A 17,705-nucleotide genomic window follows, 5' to 3' on the forward strand; every position below is an offset into this window, starting at 1 on the left:
AACTGAACCCAGGACCTCCTTATTGTCGGGCAACAACACTAACCATGCTGCCAAAATAAAGCCATAAAAGCCCAAAAATAAATCTTAAAAATAAAAAAAAAAAAATGTAAGAGAGATACATTTCCACATCAAAGGCTCTTTTGCTGATATTCCTCATGCTCAACTTGCAGGGTAGCTAAGCTAGCTAAGCTAATCTACAATAATAATACTTGTCCCCTATGACAAAAAAGTGTGCTGGAGTGCAAAGCCAAACTCAATGAAAATGTAATACCAAATACATTATAGTTCACGTGGCTAGAGACAAAGCAGCATCAGGCATGGTTTACTGCAGCCAAGCTTGATGTTTCATTTACTGAAACAGCAAAATGACTGAATCTATTCTGCCAACAGGGCACTAAAGGGGAATTAACAAACTAGCTAAATTGTCTTGAAATTATGCATGAATATGATACATGTTAGAGATTACCATGGGTCCAGTTAGTGTTTCATTTAGTGTTTTATGTCCCTTCCCTGTGTGGACCTTCTGCACTAAAAAAAGAAAGCATAGGTTGAGTTGCCAAGTAGGTGAGGAAAGCAGAGAATGATCATGTTGTAACTCTGTATTTTCATTTTCAGGTCAATAAAGATTCACAATATTCATGTCTTTACTCTTTATCAAACTGACAAGAAATTCACATGCACCAGATTCTACAGGATACCTCTGTTCACTAATGATAAGCTGGAACTCACCTTGACCTGTGCTTCTATGTGCTTCTATCACATGTGCTTGGATGAGGTGTGCTTCTACTTTTATTATACTGCCGTTGGATTTATGTTGAGTCTACTGACAATTGGCTTTGGAGGGCACTGTTGTCGTTTGGAATATTAATTACTTTTGTATTGTTTTCTTATAGGTCATCTTCGGGAAAGGTGAGCCCTGAGAGCATTCATTCAAAGGCATCCCCATCAGAATCATCTGAAGATAGTCATGACCAGCGTGGGAAGAAACCACCACCAAGCCCAGGGAAGAAGGAGGAACTATCTTTGTACAAGAAGACCAAAAGAGCAATAACAAGCAAGAAGTACGGAATTACCAAACATGAAGCTGAAGCAACAACACCCATTGAACTCATAAGCAGAGGCCCAGATGGACGCTTTGTCATTGATCCCACTGATGCAGAAATGACTGTTAAGCCCCGACGAATTGAGGGTTTCCCCTTTGTGGAAGAATCTGACCTCTATCCTGAATTTCGGCAGTCAGATGAAGAAAATGACGATCCCAGGCCTCTGCCCCCAGTAATGGCCCCCCTTCGGCCTCACCAGATTTCCCCCATCTCCAGCCAGGAATCCTATCTGCAGCCTCCAGCCTACAGCCCTCGTTTCCACAGGCCCTTCGAAGGTATGACCATCATGGAGAGCAGTCGGCTACAGGCAACAGGGCAGATCCGTGGCTCTCTCCACCATAGGGCTTTCTATGGCTATCTAGGCCCCCCAGGGGATCACGAACCCCCACCTCCTTTTTACATGCCTGATACCAGCCCTCTCAGCTCTGTCATGTCCTCCCCTCCATACCTTGCTGAAGGTCCTTTTGGTCACCCTATGATTCCTGAAGAAATGGGGGAAGGTGATTTTCCACAATATGCTGTCTCTGGTTTCCCTCTTCCTCTGACACTTACCTCGTCCTCTCGCTCACCGGAGATTTGGCAGGGACTGGATTTCACTTTTGCAAGCCTGGAGGGCCCCCAATTTATTTTTCCACCACCCCACCCTTTGCATCTCCGCCATGACTCTCCATACCCTCCTCCACCTCATGTTCTTCCCCTTAGTGCTTTCCAGCCTTCCAATCTCCCAATGCCTACTTACCCAGCTGTCCTGCCACTGGAAGCCCCAAAGAGCCACAAAAGCAAGTCACCCAGCAAGGCCAAGCCTCATGGCTCCCCAGCCAAGCATTTAGCTATGCAAGAGGCACAATTAGGGCAGCTAAGACACACAAGCCACGGTATGGGTGTGCCGGTTTTGCCTTACACCGATCCAATGGCCCATATTGTCCCTAGCACATTCAGTAGCCTGGACACACGATGGTTTGAGACCACCCCACGTTTCAGTCCCAGACAGGCTCGTAGGATGGATTCAGGCATGCATCAGGTGGTTCTTCAGCCCTCTCGACTTTCACCCCTCACCCAAAGTCCTTTTAGCTCTCATACAGGCTCCCCAGAGATTGTAGTCCGTCCCAGGCCACGTCCCAGCATTGTCCAACCTTCCATACCCCCAGAGATGTCTGAGATTACCCTCCTCCCTCCTTCCACAGCCAGCTTCTCAAGGAGATCTTCCCCTTCCTCCTCACCTGCCCAAGGCCAGGGTAGCAGGAGAGCAAGCCCCAGCTACCGTTCCCACATGGCCTTTGCCACTTCTGCAACCAGCTACCCAGTTTCCCAGTCCCCATCACCCCCCATGGAAAGCAGCAACATATTTGGGCAGATGCCATCTCAGAGGAGGACTGAGGAGGAGATTCTTCCATCTGAGCCCTCTCCACCCCAGTTGTCAGCTTCAGGGTAGGTGCATTAGGCATGCAGCAAGGGATACCATTTGAATCATCTGCCCCAACCCATAATGCTTTGATGTGTGAATTTGCTCTGACATTTTGGTTACCAGAGTGCTGTCAAATATCCATCAGTTTTTTTAATCATCTCTGTGGCAAATTAGTTTGATAGCTTAGTTTTTTCATGTGTTAATATTTTTATATGGAAAATGAAAACTGTGGTTGAAGAAAAACCATTTTATTGTGATGATTCATTCTGTCAGCTCTGGAAGTTTTCAGTTTAGTTTCAATATGGTCAGTGCTGCTTTTCATGTCAAACATCAAGTTAGAGGTATTCACCCACTGCATCTGTGAAGCATTGTTCCAAAATGAACACTCAAATACACAAATATGTTGCATTTTCCAGTGAAAAGTAACCAAATATAAATAGTGGAACAAATCGTTTTTTCATTTGACAAGGAAATGCATGTGCTTCACAGATTACATTTCAGACCTTTTGGGGCTACAGTGAAAACTACTACTGTCAGTGCAGTGTGTAATTAGTTTGACACAAGCCCCTTAAAGCCTGGGAATCTGCAAACATCACCTCAGGGCCCCTGTTTTTCCATCTATATCATGCGTTACCTGCTTTCACCTAACAGGAGGAATCCCATAATATTCATCCAATTGATTCCCCAGACAAAACACCCATTGTTATGTCTAGCTCCGAGCCTTTGAAGATGCCTTTATCATGCAGAGGGATGCTTTAAGAAGATTTCATCTTGGCAGGCCCTGCGGCCCATCCTCGGCCTAAGTAACCTGACTGCATGATCAATTCTCCCTTACCTTCAGATTTTCTCCAACGTTCCTCTCCCCTTCCCTTTCTATAACCCTCCTCTCCCCTACCCCTTCAATTGCCCCCAGGAGTTCCCCCAGGTCTGACTACCAAGGAAAGGTTGTTGGGCAAAGTGTGTCACAGGGCCTGTCCGCTTCTCATGTACTGCAATGTCTCCATCATTATGAATAAGGGGCAGTATGGTGGTACTTGATAGCTCCTGGAGTCTTACCTGCTTTGTTTTTGATTGATCTCAGCTATCTGGGCAGCGTTGTTGTGACCAGGTCCTCTACACCGCAATAGGTAAGGGTTGGATCCATGTCTGAAAGGGGGGGGTTAGCAGGTGGGACTTTTTTGATCACCTCGTCCTTTAAAGGGGAATACAAGACTTTGAGTCTTTGTTTAATTTGTTCCTTCCTTCAGTCGACATGTGTGGTTCATTTCAGTTATTTCGTTTTTATCAAAGTGGCTATGCATTTTAAGTTCTGCAGTCTGTTACGTTATGCATTCTGACTGATATGCATATGCCGTCTGTTAGCTGATAGTTGAGGTCAGAGATGTATCACCAACATGATTTCATGCTTGAGTAGTTTGCTAACTGACCACATTCACATGCAGCTTTTGAATCTATAAATCATAATAATCCACTTCAGGCAATCCTACCTCAGGTTTAGATATGAGTTAGACAACGGTAGTCTTATCAGCCAAACAAGTTTATGTAGAGAGATTTAATGTTCATGCTTTGGATGTTCCCTGTTTCAAAGGTCATCAAGAGCTATATGATACATTTCAGGAAAGACTTTGGTGCTAAAGACAAAGAAAACATCTCTGCATGGCCACACAAAACTATTCTCGGGTCAGTGGTTGTTAGGTTCTATCAAGTCACACATAAATCATTTTTGTCAAGATATAAAACCACACACACGTACAGCATGTCATATGATGGACGTCATCTCAAAGTTAATTGAGTGTCAATGCTGAAGCAAGTCCCTTCTGTACCCTTTTTGACAGTGTAGGTTGATGGTTTTATGTACAAGATCTGTTCTTTGCATACTTTTCTATTAATTTATCTTGATGAGGCCACACCTCAGAACTCAATACCCAGTTAAGTATTAGTATGCCACTAGTATTTACTGCTCTCATTTCACTTTCAATGCAAAGCATGCTTCAGAAAAAATTACTCTCACCATCACAGTATAAGCAAGACTTGTCCCAACTCCTCCACTCCCGAGTTTGCTCAAGATCCCAACCCCACTTGCTCATGCTGCAGTTCACTAAGATTGTCCTCCTGCCACACGCAGCTCATTGTCATCCAGTTTGAGGAAGAGCCACCTTTTCTCTCTTTTTTGTAATAATGGCTCCATTATCTGCTCCAGGCAGCTGTTATGGAACATTCATCCCTCTTCCTCCTCCACTTTCATAGTCGATGGTTTTACCACCAACTTTACATCCAAGCAAAAGTCAAGGTGGCTTACTGGTCAAGCCCTGAGAGTTATGCTAAGGAGTTGCATTGGTCTAGAATACAAGTCGAGTGAGGAAGCTACCTATCCTATTCCTCCATCTTCGTCAGGACCAGTTCAATTGTAGCCCTATGCATTTTCATGTACACTTTGCTCATGTGCTCAGTTTGCAGCTCTACAGTAGTCCTAATTACCTTCTTGGCAAGTTTGCCCTGTATCACCCACCACAAGACTAAACCAACTTCCCACAATGAGACCTACACTCAGATGACAGCCTTTTTCTTGATGTGGGCTTCATACATTTAGCTGGAAATATTTATAAGATGCAGAATTTTCATTCACTAAGTCTTACTTCCTCTTTGCTTTCAGCCTACATGTGTTTTGACAAACAGCCTTGCAGCTCTTTGCTGTTACTGACTGCTCACCATAGCCCAGCAAAGTACCCTGCTAATGATAAAAGTTGTCCCAAGCATTACTTCCATCAAAGCATAAACAATACTGAAGTCAATTAGGTGGCCACAGAGCAGTCACAGAACTGGAGCTAGATTCGGGTAATGTTGTCATGAACATTAATAAGAAATGCTGCTTTCCAAAGGTATAATCGCTACTTCTCTCTAGTCTCCTGTATTTTTGTACTAAAAAGATTCTTACAAAGTGTGGCAAACAGTGAATTTATGAAACTGTTGTCTATGTGGCCTTTCTTCCACATAGAAACTTATATTCTGAGATGATCACATTGTAAAAGCACTGTTAGCATTCTCCTCAAGCGTGACGCAGTCTGGCATTTAGTGTTTACAGATGCTTATGTTGTATGACACTAACTGAAAATATTTTGGATTCCAAACTCCAAGAAAGATTTTATAAGATTAAGACCTTAAACTGTGTGTCCACTGGGAGCTGTCATTTGCAGCTCTTTTTTTTTTTTCATTAACATTTCAACTGAAATGCCGGCAGTGACAGTGATGAAAGCTTAGCATGCGTGATTGATCACGCATGCTGATCAAGAGGGGCACCTCTTTAATGATGTATATATATATATATATATATATATATATATATATATAATTTTTTTCTGGCAGTGGTTAGTGCTGTTGCTCCACAATAAGAAGGTAGTGGATTCAGTTCCCGGGCCTGGGGCCTTTCTGTGTGGAGTTCACATGTTCTCCCCGTGCTTGCATTGGTTTCCTCCAGGTACTCTGGTTTCCTCCTACCGTCCAAAGACATGCATGTTTGAGTTAATTGGTGACTGAATTGTCCATAGGTGTGAGTGTGAGTGTGAGTGGTTGTTCATCTCTGTCTGTCTCTGTGTGTTGGCCCTGCGATAGACCGACGACCTGTCCAGGGTATACCCTCGCCCAATGTGAGCTGAGATTGGCTCCAGCAAACCCTGTGACCTGGAAATGGATAAGCAGTAGAAGATGAATGAATGAATGAATATACATTTAAATGTACCAGATCCACAGACCAGCATCCACAAAACAATAGCGGGAGCCATGACCCACACTTCATAAGCATCTATTTCGCCCAAAAACCTAACAGATTCCTGGTGGACACAGGGCCTTAATCCCCTGTATAAAGCATCTGTGGCATGAATTAAACCATCTATCAATTTGTCATTTAGCCATTCCACTTGCAAGTCTGGACTGCAGAACAGTTCTTACTGCCATATGAAGCAAGTGTCCTGCCAAAAAGCGCATGCACTTCTTTTTTTCTAAGGAACAAATATTTTGGCAAGAGAATTGCAGAGGTGGGAGGGGGGCACCAAAGGGGCATAAGCAGCCTCCTATGTTTGAGTGAAGTGCCCAATGAAGTGCTTTTGAATGTATTCCCCTTTAAAGTCGTGTTCCATGTGCAAACAGCCATGCATGCCATCGCTAAATATTGCTCTTCTGTTAAGAAAAAAAAAAGAAAAGACTATTCTATGGATAAATTCTTGTTACATTTGTTGTCCTAGTGCTTCGCTTTTCTTTGGCTTATTTTTCATTATGTGACTGTTCCCAAGTAGTCATTTTCCCCTCCCGCCATCTCTCCCCCTGTCAGCATGGTGAAGCCCATTGTAGACAGTATCCATGTCTATGACTACATTGATGATGCTTTGTTGCTCAGCTGTGATTCTCCCCCTTTACTAATGAACTTCGGTTTCTCTCTGCAGCCACAGTTGGAAGATGGCCTCTCTGTAATGCTAATTGTGTATCCGTGCCTTGAGAAAATTGAGTGTCTGTTTGTAGCAGAAATCTGTGGGCTGCCAAGTCAATCGTGCCTCCATGAATGTGAGGCAGGTCTGTAGATACAATCGTGAGCAGCTGAGAAATATCCACTCCACACTGAGGAAACCTTTGCATCTGTTATTTTCAGAGTGAGACAGATTCATTTTGAGAAGAACCCAAACCATCAACAATTGAAAAGTCATGTCCATTTTGTTAAAAATGTCATTCAATTTTGTGGTATTTTCCTCTGAAACCAACAATGGAAGTCTTTTTCAAATGTTGTATCTTCTCAAAAATGTAGCTCTCTGTCCTATTCCACGCCATGAGGTAAATAGAAGGATCATCTAATACTGTGTTTTGTTTTGTTTTGTTTTGTTTTTTTGGATAGAGAATGTTTGGATCAATTTGAGCAAAGTACTTACTATACTATTTCAAGGTGTATAATCTGAATTTATTTGATTAACCTAGTATTTGCCTAAATCTAAAGTTAGTAAATCCAGATTATATATATATAAGGATATAACAGTAGTAGAACTAATTGCATTTTTCTTCAAAGCTACGAAAAACAAATCTTTGCTGGATTTCAGAGTTCAGCTCTTGAGGTGTCTCACATTGATCCTTTGGCAATGTGCTGAACTTTGGCTTAGCACGAGCGGTGCTGTTTGAGATTGTGCAGGTTTCTGGTTTTGTTGCGCTCCGTAGTGCAGAAACACAATCCATTTATTATTTTTGGCCTGAAGTTACCTGTTGTTCCCTCTCTCTCTTCTTTATCCAGAAAACATCGAGGTGCGCCGAGTGCCCTTTCGGGGTCTGAGAGGATTGATGCACTGAGATATCAACGTATTAAAAAGGCCAAGAAGATGACATTGAACAACAACAACTCCAAGAAAAGAAAGAAAGCAGGTGTGAGCCCTGTTCCCGCTGTTCTCTGTCTTGAAGCCATTTCATTTCTCTGGAAGATGCTCTATCATAATCATAGACAAAATTGCTGTTTTAAAGTAATGGAAGCAGGATATAGCTAAACTTAATAAATAACTTTGCACAAAACCATTGGCAGAGAGGTTCAAACCAAATTTTCTTTCAGTCATTCACCAGTGGACAAAGCAGTTGCTATTTCCACTCCAAAAATGGGAGTACTATAGATAATGATCTGAAGCAAAGATCAAGTGATAACTGGATCAGCCTTACCTTGGTATAAAACTAGTGGATTCACAAGCATATTAAAAACACAAAAGCCTTGCATCCCACGTTTCAATATCATTGACGCCCAATTTCTGCTTCATAAATCCCAGTTTTTTTAAAATCCTGCACCCCTAGTTTACAAATTTCACTCTTTAACTTTAAACCACAAGATATTCTTTTTTGCAAGACTAGTGCGCAAAGTTAATGCCACCATTAATTATACAAAATTATGCTTTGTGTTTCACTCCTTGATTTACTGATGTGTCACATCTAAGGTGTAGTTGTGTATAAAATGTGTTTGCGACCATCGTTCATCTTAACCCCCAAAAGTTTCTGCTCATTCATCACAAAATGTTACTGTTTCCAGTCCTTCAAAACTCCTGACTTAATATATATATATATATACTCCCATATATATTGTTTTTAACTAGGAAGTAACATACTGACAGCTGAGCTTGCTCCGTTTTGTTTGCTTCAGTTTGGACACTTCTGTTTGAAGAGAGCAGTAGATTTAACATTTGCAGTTCACCAAATAACAATGGAAACAGATATACACACAAAAATTCAGGAATGTAATGTTATGGAGAGTCAGTGGATTCCACAGACATTGCATTAGCAGCCTCATTGATTGTGGCCAATTTGTCATTATGCTATGTCAAACTACTGATATTGGTGTTTTCAGCTTTTTACACCAATGGTTTGACAATTTAGGAAATGTTGACTGAGCAACAGCTAGCCTGGCCTGGAAAAAAAAAAAACAAACAAAAAAAAAAAAAACCCAAACATATATACGCAAGTCTCATTCGTTAAATCTGGAGAGAATTGACCCTTGGCCAGTTGCTGTGGCTTCCCAGATCTTTGTCATCTCCACATGGTTGGATGCTAAGCAGCAGAGACTTGAGGCATCAGTGAGCTGAAAGTTACAGTCACACATGGTACATCATGATACTCATCACTCTGCTCAGATCTCATTATGCATTAGTGAGCTGAGAGCTGACTGACATGCCAGCTGCTGCTCCACGTGTGTTTCTCTGGTCTTTCTTAAGCTAGCAGGAAGAGTCAGACTTGCTGCACTGGCATTTCTGGAGAATGTGTCCGTTCTTGTAGACTGCAGTCTGTAAGTGGGCATGGACTTGGGTTCTGACATCACAGTGAGCTGATACTTGGTCTTGCTGCATCTGTTGGATAATACTAATGGCGGACAGCTGAAAACGTCCACCTGCATCTGACGGTCTGGTCTGACCTTCATGCATTTACCTTAAATTTTAATTTCTATCTTTATCTGACCTTAACATAACCTTATGAAACACATTTTAAGGCCAGGTCTAAATGTGGGTGTTAGGTAGGTGTATTTTACTATCTCCGGAGCCAGTCTTGCTTTTTGTTTTTGTATGAAGCTAATCTAAGAGCAAATGAGCTCTATTGTTTAATCTTCATATAGTCTCAAACATGAGAGTGGATAAAACCTTTGTATCTAGTTTTCCAAAAACCATGTCTAATTATTGTATAAAATCGCCTGTAAACATTATCTCCATAAATTCTATTAGGAATGACCTGCCATTTGTCTCCCCCCTACAGGTGTCTCCGCCTCTCAGACCCAGACCCAGCAGGCCTACACCTCTCAGGTACTCCAGCCCGAAGAAGCTCTCTACCTCCGCAAGAAGAGGAAACGGCCTATCCTCCATGACCCATACACTCGCTTTTCTGCTCTGCTGTACCGCCGCCCACTTCAGGAGGACCAGAAGGCTATTTTGGCTAGCATGGACAACATAGACCTAGACCATGCCACACTGCTCTGAAAATCCTTGAGGACAAGGCCACAACCCTGCAATATGCCCCCATTCAGAAATAACACAAGCTCATGATTGATACATCCCAGTTAAAAAAAAAAGAAAAAAAAGACATCAGATGTTTGCAGTCTATTATCTCTAAAGGGGAATAGTGCTGCATATCAGCATTCAGATTTGGTGTATTGTAGATCAGGAAGCATATATGTTTCCAATCAGAAATTAGATCAAAAACATACAATTTAAAATCTGTTTTCGACATACTGTCAGTAAAGCAGCTTAATTGATATGATGCCATCACAGATGTTATGACTAGAATTTGGATTATTTTCACTGATTGGGATGCACAAAAGTAAAAGAATGTCCAGTGTATATTGAAATCAAGCGGTATTCCCTTTTTTTTTTTTTAAAGTGTGTAGACTACTCGGGATGAAAATCTAAATGATAGCTGCCACAGATTTCCAAAGTTTTACTCCAGTGCAAAGCATGAGGTCTGAAAGAGGCAATGCCAACCTTGTTTTTTCCCAACTTTTGAAGTCACCAGTGTTAACATTTTTAATTTGAAATACGTCTTCAGGCCAGATTGTTTCTTGCGCTGAGTCAATCCTCCCCATAAGTCCCCTCCCCCTGCAGGTCTCTGTTTACAGCCCCTCCCACTGGATCCTCTCTGCAAGCAACGTCTCTTATCAGCCGAGAAACTCGCCTCATAAAATATGGGTTTTTTCACTTCTTACCAAGTATACCTCAGAGCACAGGACACGACACCACACAACAATCAGGATCAGCTAGCAGAAAACAATAGCTTTTTTGCATCCCATTGTTTGCTGCATTTTTTTTCATATAAATTATTTGGTGAAAAATATTTTTATTGACTTTTCTCATATTTTCTGCTCTAACACTAACACAAACCTAAATGATCAGGACATGAGTGTATTGTTTCAGGAAAGAAACAACCCTGGCCTGCTTCACTGGGGCTTGTGAAAGACATCTTTTGATTCTCAGCAGATGATATTTCATATTAAACAGATATCATTCAGCAGGTTTAAACAGGGGCTGACATTCAGATTTCACATAGTCAAGCCAAACAACTTGCACAAATGGAAAATGGGAATTCAATCCCAAAACTTTGTAAATGTTCAGGTTTTCTTTTGAAGCAGTAGATAAACTGAACCATTCAACATAAAGTCCCTCCAATTAGCCACTGTCCAGCTCTATCTTCTCACATTAGAACTATTTGCACTGGAGCAAAATATTGTCCATCTTAATAGATACTGTATGTGTCTGTCACTTTACATTTCTTCTTCCAGTTCTTCTACTTTTGTTCTTTTAGAGGGCTCCAAATCCTATTCAGAAAGAATTGTAGTCATGCCAAAAATAGTCCAGATAATGAGAAAACAATCCATACATATTGGAGGATAGGATTTTGTGCCATATTGTGTGATAATATGTTTTTTTTTTTTTTATTAGGGGGTGTAAAAAAAATTGTTTGGCCTTAATGGAGCTTCTGGTAGGTTGCCTGCTTCACTTGTGTCTGATTTTTATTTCTCTTTGAATTTTTTTACTTGTGTGGTTGTGCTCACCTATATAAGTACCTGCCACTTTTGGCCATTTTCCACTCATGGCCTTTTGTATTCAGTTTCATTATCTGCTTATCATTTAAAATCAAGGGGATGCAGAGAGTAAAGTCATCCTTTAAGAAAGCAGTACATGACACTCAAGGCAACTCAAAGTGAGTTGAGAGGTTTTGTTGGCTTGTAGCTTGCAGTTTGTAATGATTTTGTGTGACTTGTAGCTTTGAGTGTGTCATGATTTTTAATTTACTGTTCAAAAGGTGCTTAGTTAAATTTTCATAGGTTCAATTCACTTGTAGACATTATGTTAACACATCCTTGCCTCCTAATGAGACATGAATGCAGAGTCCACGCTCCGCTGAAGTGTATTTGGAGTCGTATTGGTGTAGGTTTTTCCTGTGTTTGTTGATTTGTGACATTGAGCAGATTCTGACTCAGCTGCAACTCCAACAGCCTTCTAACATTAGCTGCATTTGTAAATGATCACATATGGTTGATTGAAGATATTTCCACAATGAACCCTGGCAGGATGAGGAGAAATGAGATTTCTCAAATGTTAAGCTCTGAGTGACTCTTAGAGTTTCTGCTTCAAAGTGTGGGACGAGCAGAAGAGACATTCATCTCTTCATTTACATTTATTTAATAAAACAGAAACCCCATGAGAGCAATTTATACTTATGAAATGTTTTTTAAAGTGCCCTGACTCATGACCAGATCCAGCATAGGAAACCTAGTATTTAAAAACAAACAAACAAACAAAGCAATTACAGTAAAGAAGCTAGTGCCTTTATTTATAATCGGTTTAATTTAGTCTCCAAAGTTGGAGCATTTGGTGATTAACAGTCAATTACTGAGTGATTGTTAATATAAGGCATTTATTGTGGAAATAACTTTGAAATACAGTTTATAAAATATTAACATTTGAAACTAAGTGAAGTCACAATCTTTACTTCCAAAGAAAATCATGTCAGCATGAGTAATTTCAGTGAGAATGAAGTGGCATGAAAATGGATGTAGACCGTACAGAGCAGCTGCCCACCTCTGTTGGTAACATGGTGTTTGGCTTAGATGAAAGAGGAATGGAGTGATGCCAACATAGTTTTTATCTTTTCTGTATCAGTAAAGAGGTAATTTCATCATCGGTGCTTCAGTAGTGGTGTCAAACAGAGGCTCTTGCTGCAGCCTGAGGTGCTAAGCAAACACTGAACCAATGCTACAGGCTACTGATGAGCGATTCTTCCACAAATAATCACAAATGCCACTTCCATTTTCAAAATTTTGTAATTAGACAGAAGAGACTGCACTGCTGCCTGCTTAAGAGACTTGCTTAGAGGGCAATTGTTGGAGACGTGGTTGCATTCAAAATCGCACTGACAGAGAAACAGGGAGCTCTTCTTCTATGAAAACTGTTGCAACTGTGCCATGTTGCAGTTAAATAACTCTGGTTTTAAAGCATCCAGAGGAGGGTTTATTAGATGGAAGAAGAAGAGAGCCATAGTTTCATTTCAGCGCTGTTGTGGTTTATTGAACATTTCAGACCCTATGATGTCTGTGTTGCTATGGAGGGATTTCACTAAATGAATGAATGAATGGTTTGGTTTGTTGAAGGACTCTGGTGTTGTACTTGAGACAGAAGTGTATTTATCACACTGTGCATGAGAAAACTAAGTGTGATTTAGCTCAATTAGCAACTAATTCTTAAATAAGAACATTAATGATTATAATTACATGATAAGAAATTAATGAATGAAGACATCACTGCTTGGTAAATTGGGGATCAGTCATTTGATTGATTTTTTTATTTTTTTTATTTTACTATTTCCTACAGTCATACAAGGGACAAAAACAATAGTAGATATTGATTGATACAATTAATAAAACAGGAATTTGTTTTCGGGGATTAAATCTACAACTATAAACATAATGAATTGTATTTAAAATGCACATTCCAACATATTGTCCATAGATGCATACATTTTCCAATGATATTGTTAAGGAATTGATTTTATAATGAATTGCATATATCAGCAAAAGTATAACTGATGCACTTTTCCAATTTAACACATATTGTTTCCTATTGTAATTATCCCTCATTTCAAAGAAATCACAAATGGAATGTGGAAAAATTCCAAAATGATTCAGAAGATTCTATTGGAATTTGTAGATATAATAAATTAGTCTTTATATTGCAAAATGTAAAATACGAAATAGCATTTTTATTAAAATTGGTTAATAATATTCATGCAGTTAAAAGATTTAATATCAATATATTCCCACTTTTTTTATTTCAAGTTTGGAATTGGGTTTATTTTATGTAGATACTGCTGTGAATGTGGTCACAAAGCCTGGACGCGCACATATATATACGTATATATGTATATATATATGGACACACTCTGGTAGTATTTTGTTTATTTAGAATTTAAAGTTTAAAGTTACAAGATCAGCTCTTCAAATCAGCCGTGGTGGGAAATTGTAGTTTAGTACAGCTGCACAGTTGTTTCATCACCAAGGGCTTTCATATGAGACTAATATGAAATGTGTGAGCTGGACAATGCAGCTGAGGGCAAGGTCAGGCCTCAACAAAGAAGTACTGTATACCTCTTAATGTGCCACAGAACAATGTGTCCATGTACATAGTGTATAGTGAAAGATATAATTTGCATCGTATGATCATTTGATTACAACTGAAAATAATGGGCCCTCACTACTACCAGGACAAACAATGGATAGCTGTTATTTGCAACAGAAAAAGCTTTACCTCCTTGAAAGATGGAAGGCAACAAGTGGACTGTAAAACATTTTGTCCATCGGTATGTAATCCTAAAGTTACCCTGAACACTGTTACACACCAACCTTGGCTAAAAATGAAATTAAAATATTAAACAAATAGGTTAAATTTCTCCGAAATTGTTCAACATGACAGACAATTTCATTGTGTGGGTGTTGAGATGCAATAAAAGCACGGGCTGTGCAAGTCAGATACATTCGGTGGGTTTGAAATTGTTGTTGCACTCACAGTCGTCTGTAAATGAATTGGTAAAATTAGGTGTTGGTATATCTGCTCTTCTTTTCTTTGGATGATGTCTATAGGTTTGATAGGGTTTGTTTTTTTTGTACATGTGACATCACAAGCAGTAGTCTGGAAGAAAAAGATGCTCTACTTACTTAATAAGTACAATGCATAGATAAAAGGATGCAAAGCAGAATCATGATAGATTTAATAGCTTGATGAGGGTAACTCAGCATATGATTCATACAGTACATATAACTTTAATTTGTCGTATGTGCCCGAGAAGTTACACGCATTTCAAGATAACACTAAAAACTTGACTCTGAAATGGCTTAGCTGTTTGTCGTGTCTCAAAAAAAAAAAAAAAAAAAAAAAAAAAAAAAAATCACACATTTTCTTATCACTCATTAAAAGACAATTTGTAAAGAGAATCTTAGTACTGTATCACATGTGGCTCTTTGGCCAAGAAGAACTAGGGTTTGGCTGGTGTCCTTCACCAAGAGAAACTTCTCATCCAATTGTTGAAGATATTCACATCTTTGACACCCAATATGCCAAGAGTGGAGAATCTCTGGTGCTAAACTGGTGCTTGGTACTATATTGAGTTGCTTGAGGAAATACTGAGCTCATAGTGTCCAAAACTTAAAACTGCCATATAACTTTCTGTCAGTTTACTCTTTTTTTTTCCTTTGGAATCCATACAATCAAATGTACACATGCTGTGGCACAGAGTTTAATGAGCGGGATTTCTGTAAATACAAACACATCACATTGCTCAGAATATTTTCCCTGAAGCTGTCCCAAGAAGAATATTATAAACAAACAACTGCACGTGGATAGAATGACACTGATCACTGTACAACATCACAAGACACTACTTTTGTCCTTCCAAAGAAATAATGGTGGACAGATTGATGACACAATGATATTTTAACCTGTTACACTGATAAAATAGGCTCTTTCAGAAGGCATTCAGTATATATTAAAAGAGGAAGGGTTCTAATAATAGCGGTTTGAACTGTGCATACTGAAAGACTGACCCCAGCAGATGGACACATATAGGCTAGAACTTTCACCTGAACCAAACTGTTGATAAATTCATTCAAAATCAGCCTTTACAATACCTGCCATTGATAAAATGAAGAGGAAGGTATTGATACATTACCAACTTTTGTCCAAACCTGGGCGTTCAAAAAGGCATTACAGATTTGAGATTTAAATAGTTAAAAAAAGTAAAATAAATAAATAAATAAATATATATATATATATATATATACATATATATATATATATATAAAATAGTTACATCATGTAAATATCTCAAATAAGCATACCTTGTCATATATATTTTTTGTAGAAGAATAAGATGCACATCATCTATACTGAAGATTGAGTGGGAAACTGAGTAGTGTAGGGTCTGCTCCAATGACACATTATAATATTGTATAACAGACCAATGTGTATGCTGTATGAGTAAGGAAATCTTCTAAATGTTAGAAATTATTAGTTTAAGAAGGAATACTCATGAAAGCAAAATGGCTATATGAGTATCTATATTTGAAGAGTACTTGTTTTAAAGAATGCAAGAATGTATAAGTCTATATTATTTTTATATCCATTTGTTGCTTTATACTGTAGCAATGCAAAATCTTATCAAAGTAGAGAAATATGTCATTATGAGGTTCTCAGCTGTGTTTAAAACAAAAGACAATGGTGCAACAACCTGGATGTCACTGTACTGTAAATCTCACTGTCTTATTACACACAGACTCTCAGAGAAGGATACAGCAAACTAGTTTTTATAGCAAAGTCTGTTTGGTGTGAATAGAAAATGTGATTTTTGAATTCTATGTGGGCCATCATCACATCACCCTGATCCCTTGCTCATTAGGGGGTGTTAATTTTTTTTCCTTTTTTTTAGCTCCTCCTGATTTAGCTTGTTTTTTATTTTTTTTTATTTATTGTTGTCACCAGTCTGGCTCCTGCAGTCATCTTTTTAAATATCTTTTGGCATGAAAAAAAATGGTGAGAATTTTTTTCCCTACTGTGGTCCTCCCTTGCAATTTGTATCACAGCAGAGCACAGACATATAAATGTATATTCATCTAAGTTAAAAACTGTGCAGATAGAAATGTTGTACAAAATATATTTGCAGTATGTAGGCCTATGTAACAGACACACTGCTTTGTGATGCTGCTTTGAATTCACATAAGGTACAAGTGAACATGTCCAGAGTGAACCCTCTCTGGCCTTTTGCTTTAAAAGTGGAGGTTGAGCATTGAAGCAGCTTGTGAAGGTTACTCATGACATTGATAATGTTGACAATTGATTCAGTGCTGTACATTGCCAAAAACACATCATATACATTCTGACAACTGGTGCTATTTAAAAACATCTGTGGTGCTTTTTTTTAAGTTAGTTATTTCCTTGCTTCAGACAAAATGTAGCTACACAATCCTGTACTGTACTGTAGATTGCTGCTCAGCCTGCAAGTCATCGTTTGATCTGGTTGGGTCTTTCAGAAGGTTTTCTTTTGACTGCTGTTGTTTCAGGGAAAAGGCAGTTCAGATAGGACTGACAATATGAATGGTGAAATTTCAGAGCAAGGAAATTTTATAGGAATTTCATTTGAATACAGGTGTAATCATCATATTTTTGGATTGAGTTTACAGTTTCCCTGTTCATTTAGGTTGAACTTCACAGTGCTTCAAAGTGTATTTGTGGTTGCAGATGGTATCCATATGTCATGTTCTGCCGAGTGATCAGATATATTCGCCATGACCTTTGATATTGTATTTATCGTTGACATTTTAATCCTTCTGCAGTCTTTGTCTTTAATGGCCTAAGTGAACATATTGAAGCCCCTTGCAGGTACCCTTGTGTTGTAGGGAGTTAAATGAAGGCCCCACACAGTTCTTCTGTAACCACACTACTCCAAAATGAAGGTTATTGTTTTTTTAGGGACCTGAAGAGTAACTATGTTTGAAGAACAGAGAATGCATCCAGATTTTTTCACAAAACTTGTTAAAAATGTTCGCTGAAAACACTACTCTAATTTTTAAAGTTTCTGTATCAGCTACATGAAGCTGATTATCTATTTTCTGCCCTGTTATTTCCCATTATTATTATGACAAAATGCAATACAGGTGAACA

The 17,705-nt window shown here is 39.1% G+C and overlaps 1 protein-coding gene across 1 annotated transcript in view; it reads left to right on the top strand.

Annotated features, from left to right (window-relative positions):
• Positions 1–9,980, top strand: part of igsf9bb (immunoglobulin superfamily, member 9Bb) — a 113,287-nt gene extending 103,307 nt beyond the window's left edge. The window contains exons 18-20 of the mRNA XM_029519620.1: positions 894–2,531; positions 7,775–7,913; positions 9,783–9,980. Of these exons, the coding sequence (XP_029375480.1) occupies positions 894–2,531; positions 7,775–7,913; positions 9,783–9,980 (1,975 nt within the window). The remainder of the gene's footprint in view (positions 1–893; positions 2,532–7,774; positions 7,914–9,782) is intronic.
• The last annotated feature ends 7,725 nt before the right edge of the window (positions 9,981–17,705 follow it).

Source organism: Echeneis naucrates, chromosome 14 (assembly GCF_900963305.1).
Source record: "Echeneis naucrates chromosome 14, fEcheNa1.1, whole genome shotgun sequence".
NCBI classification, from domain to species: Eukaryota; Metazoa; Chordata; class Actinopteri; order Carangiformes; family Echeneidae; genus Echeneis; species Echeneis naucrates.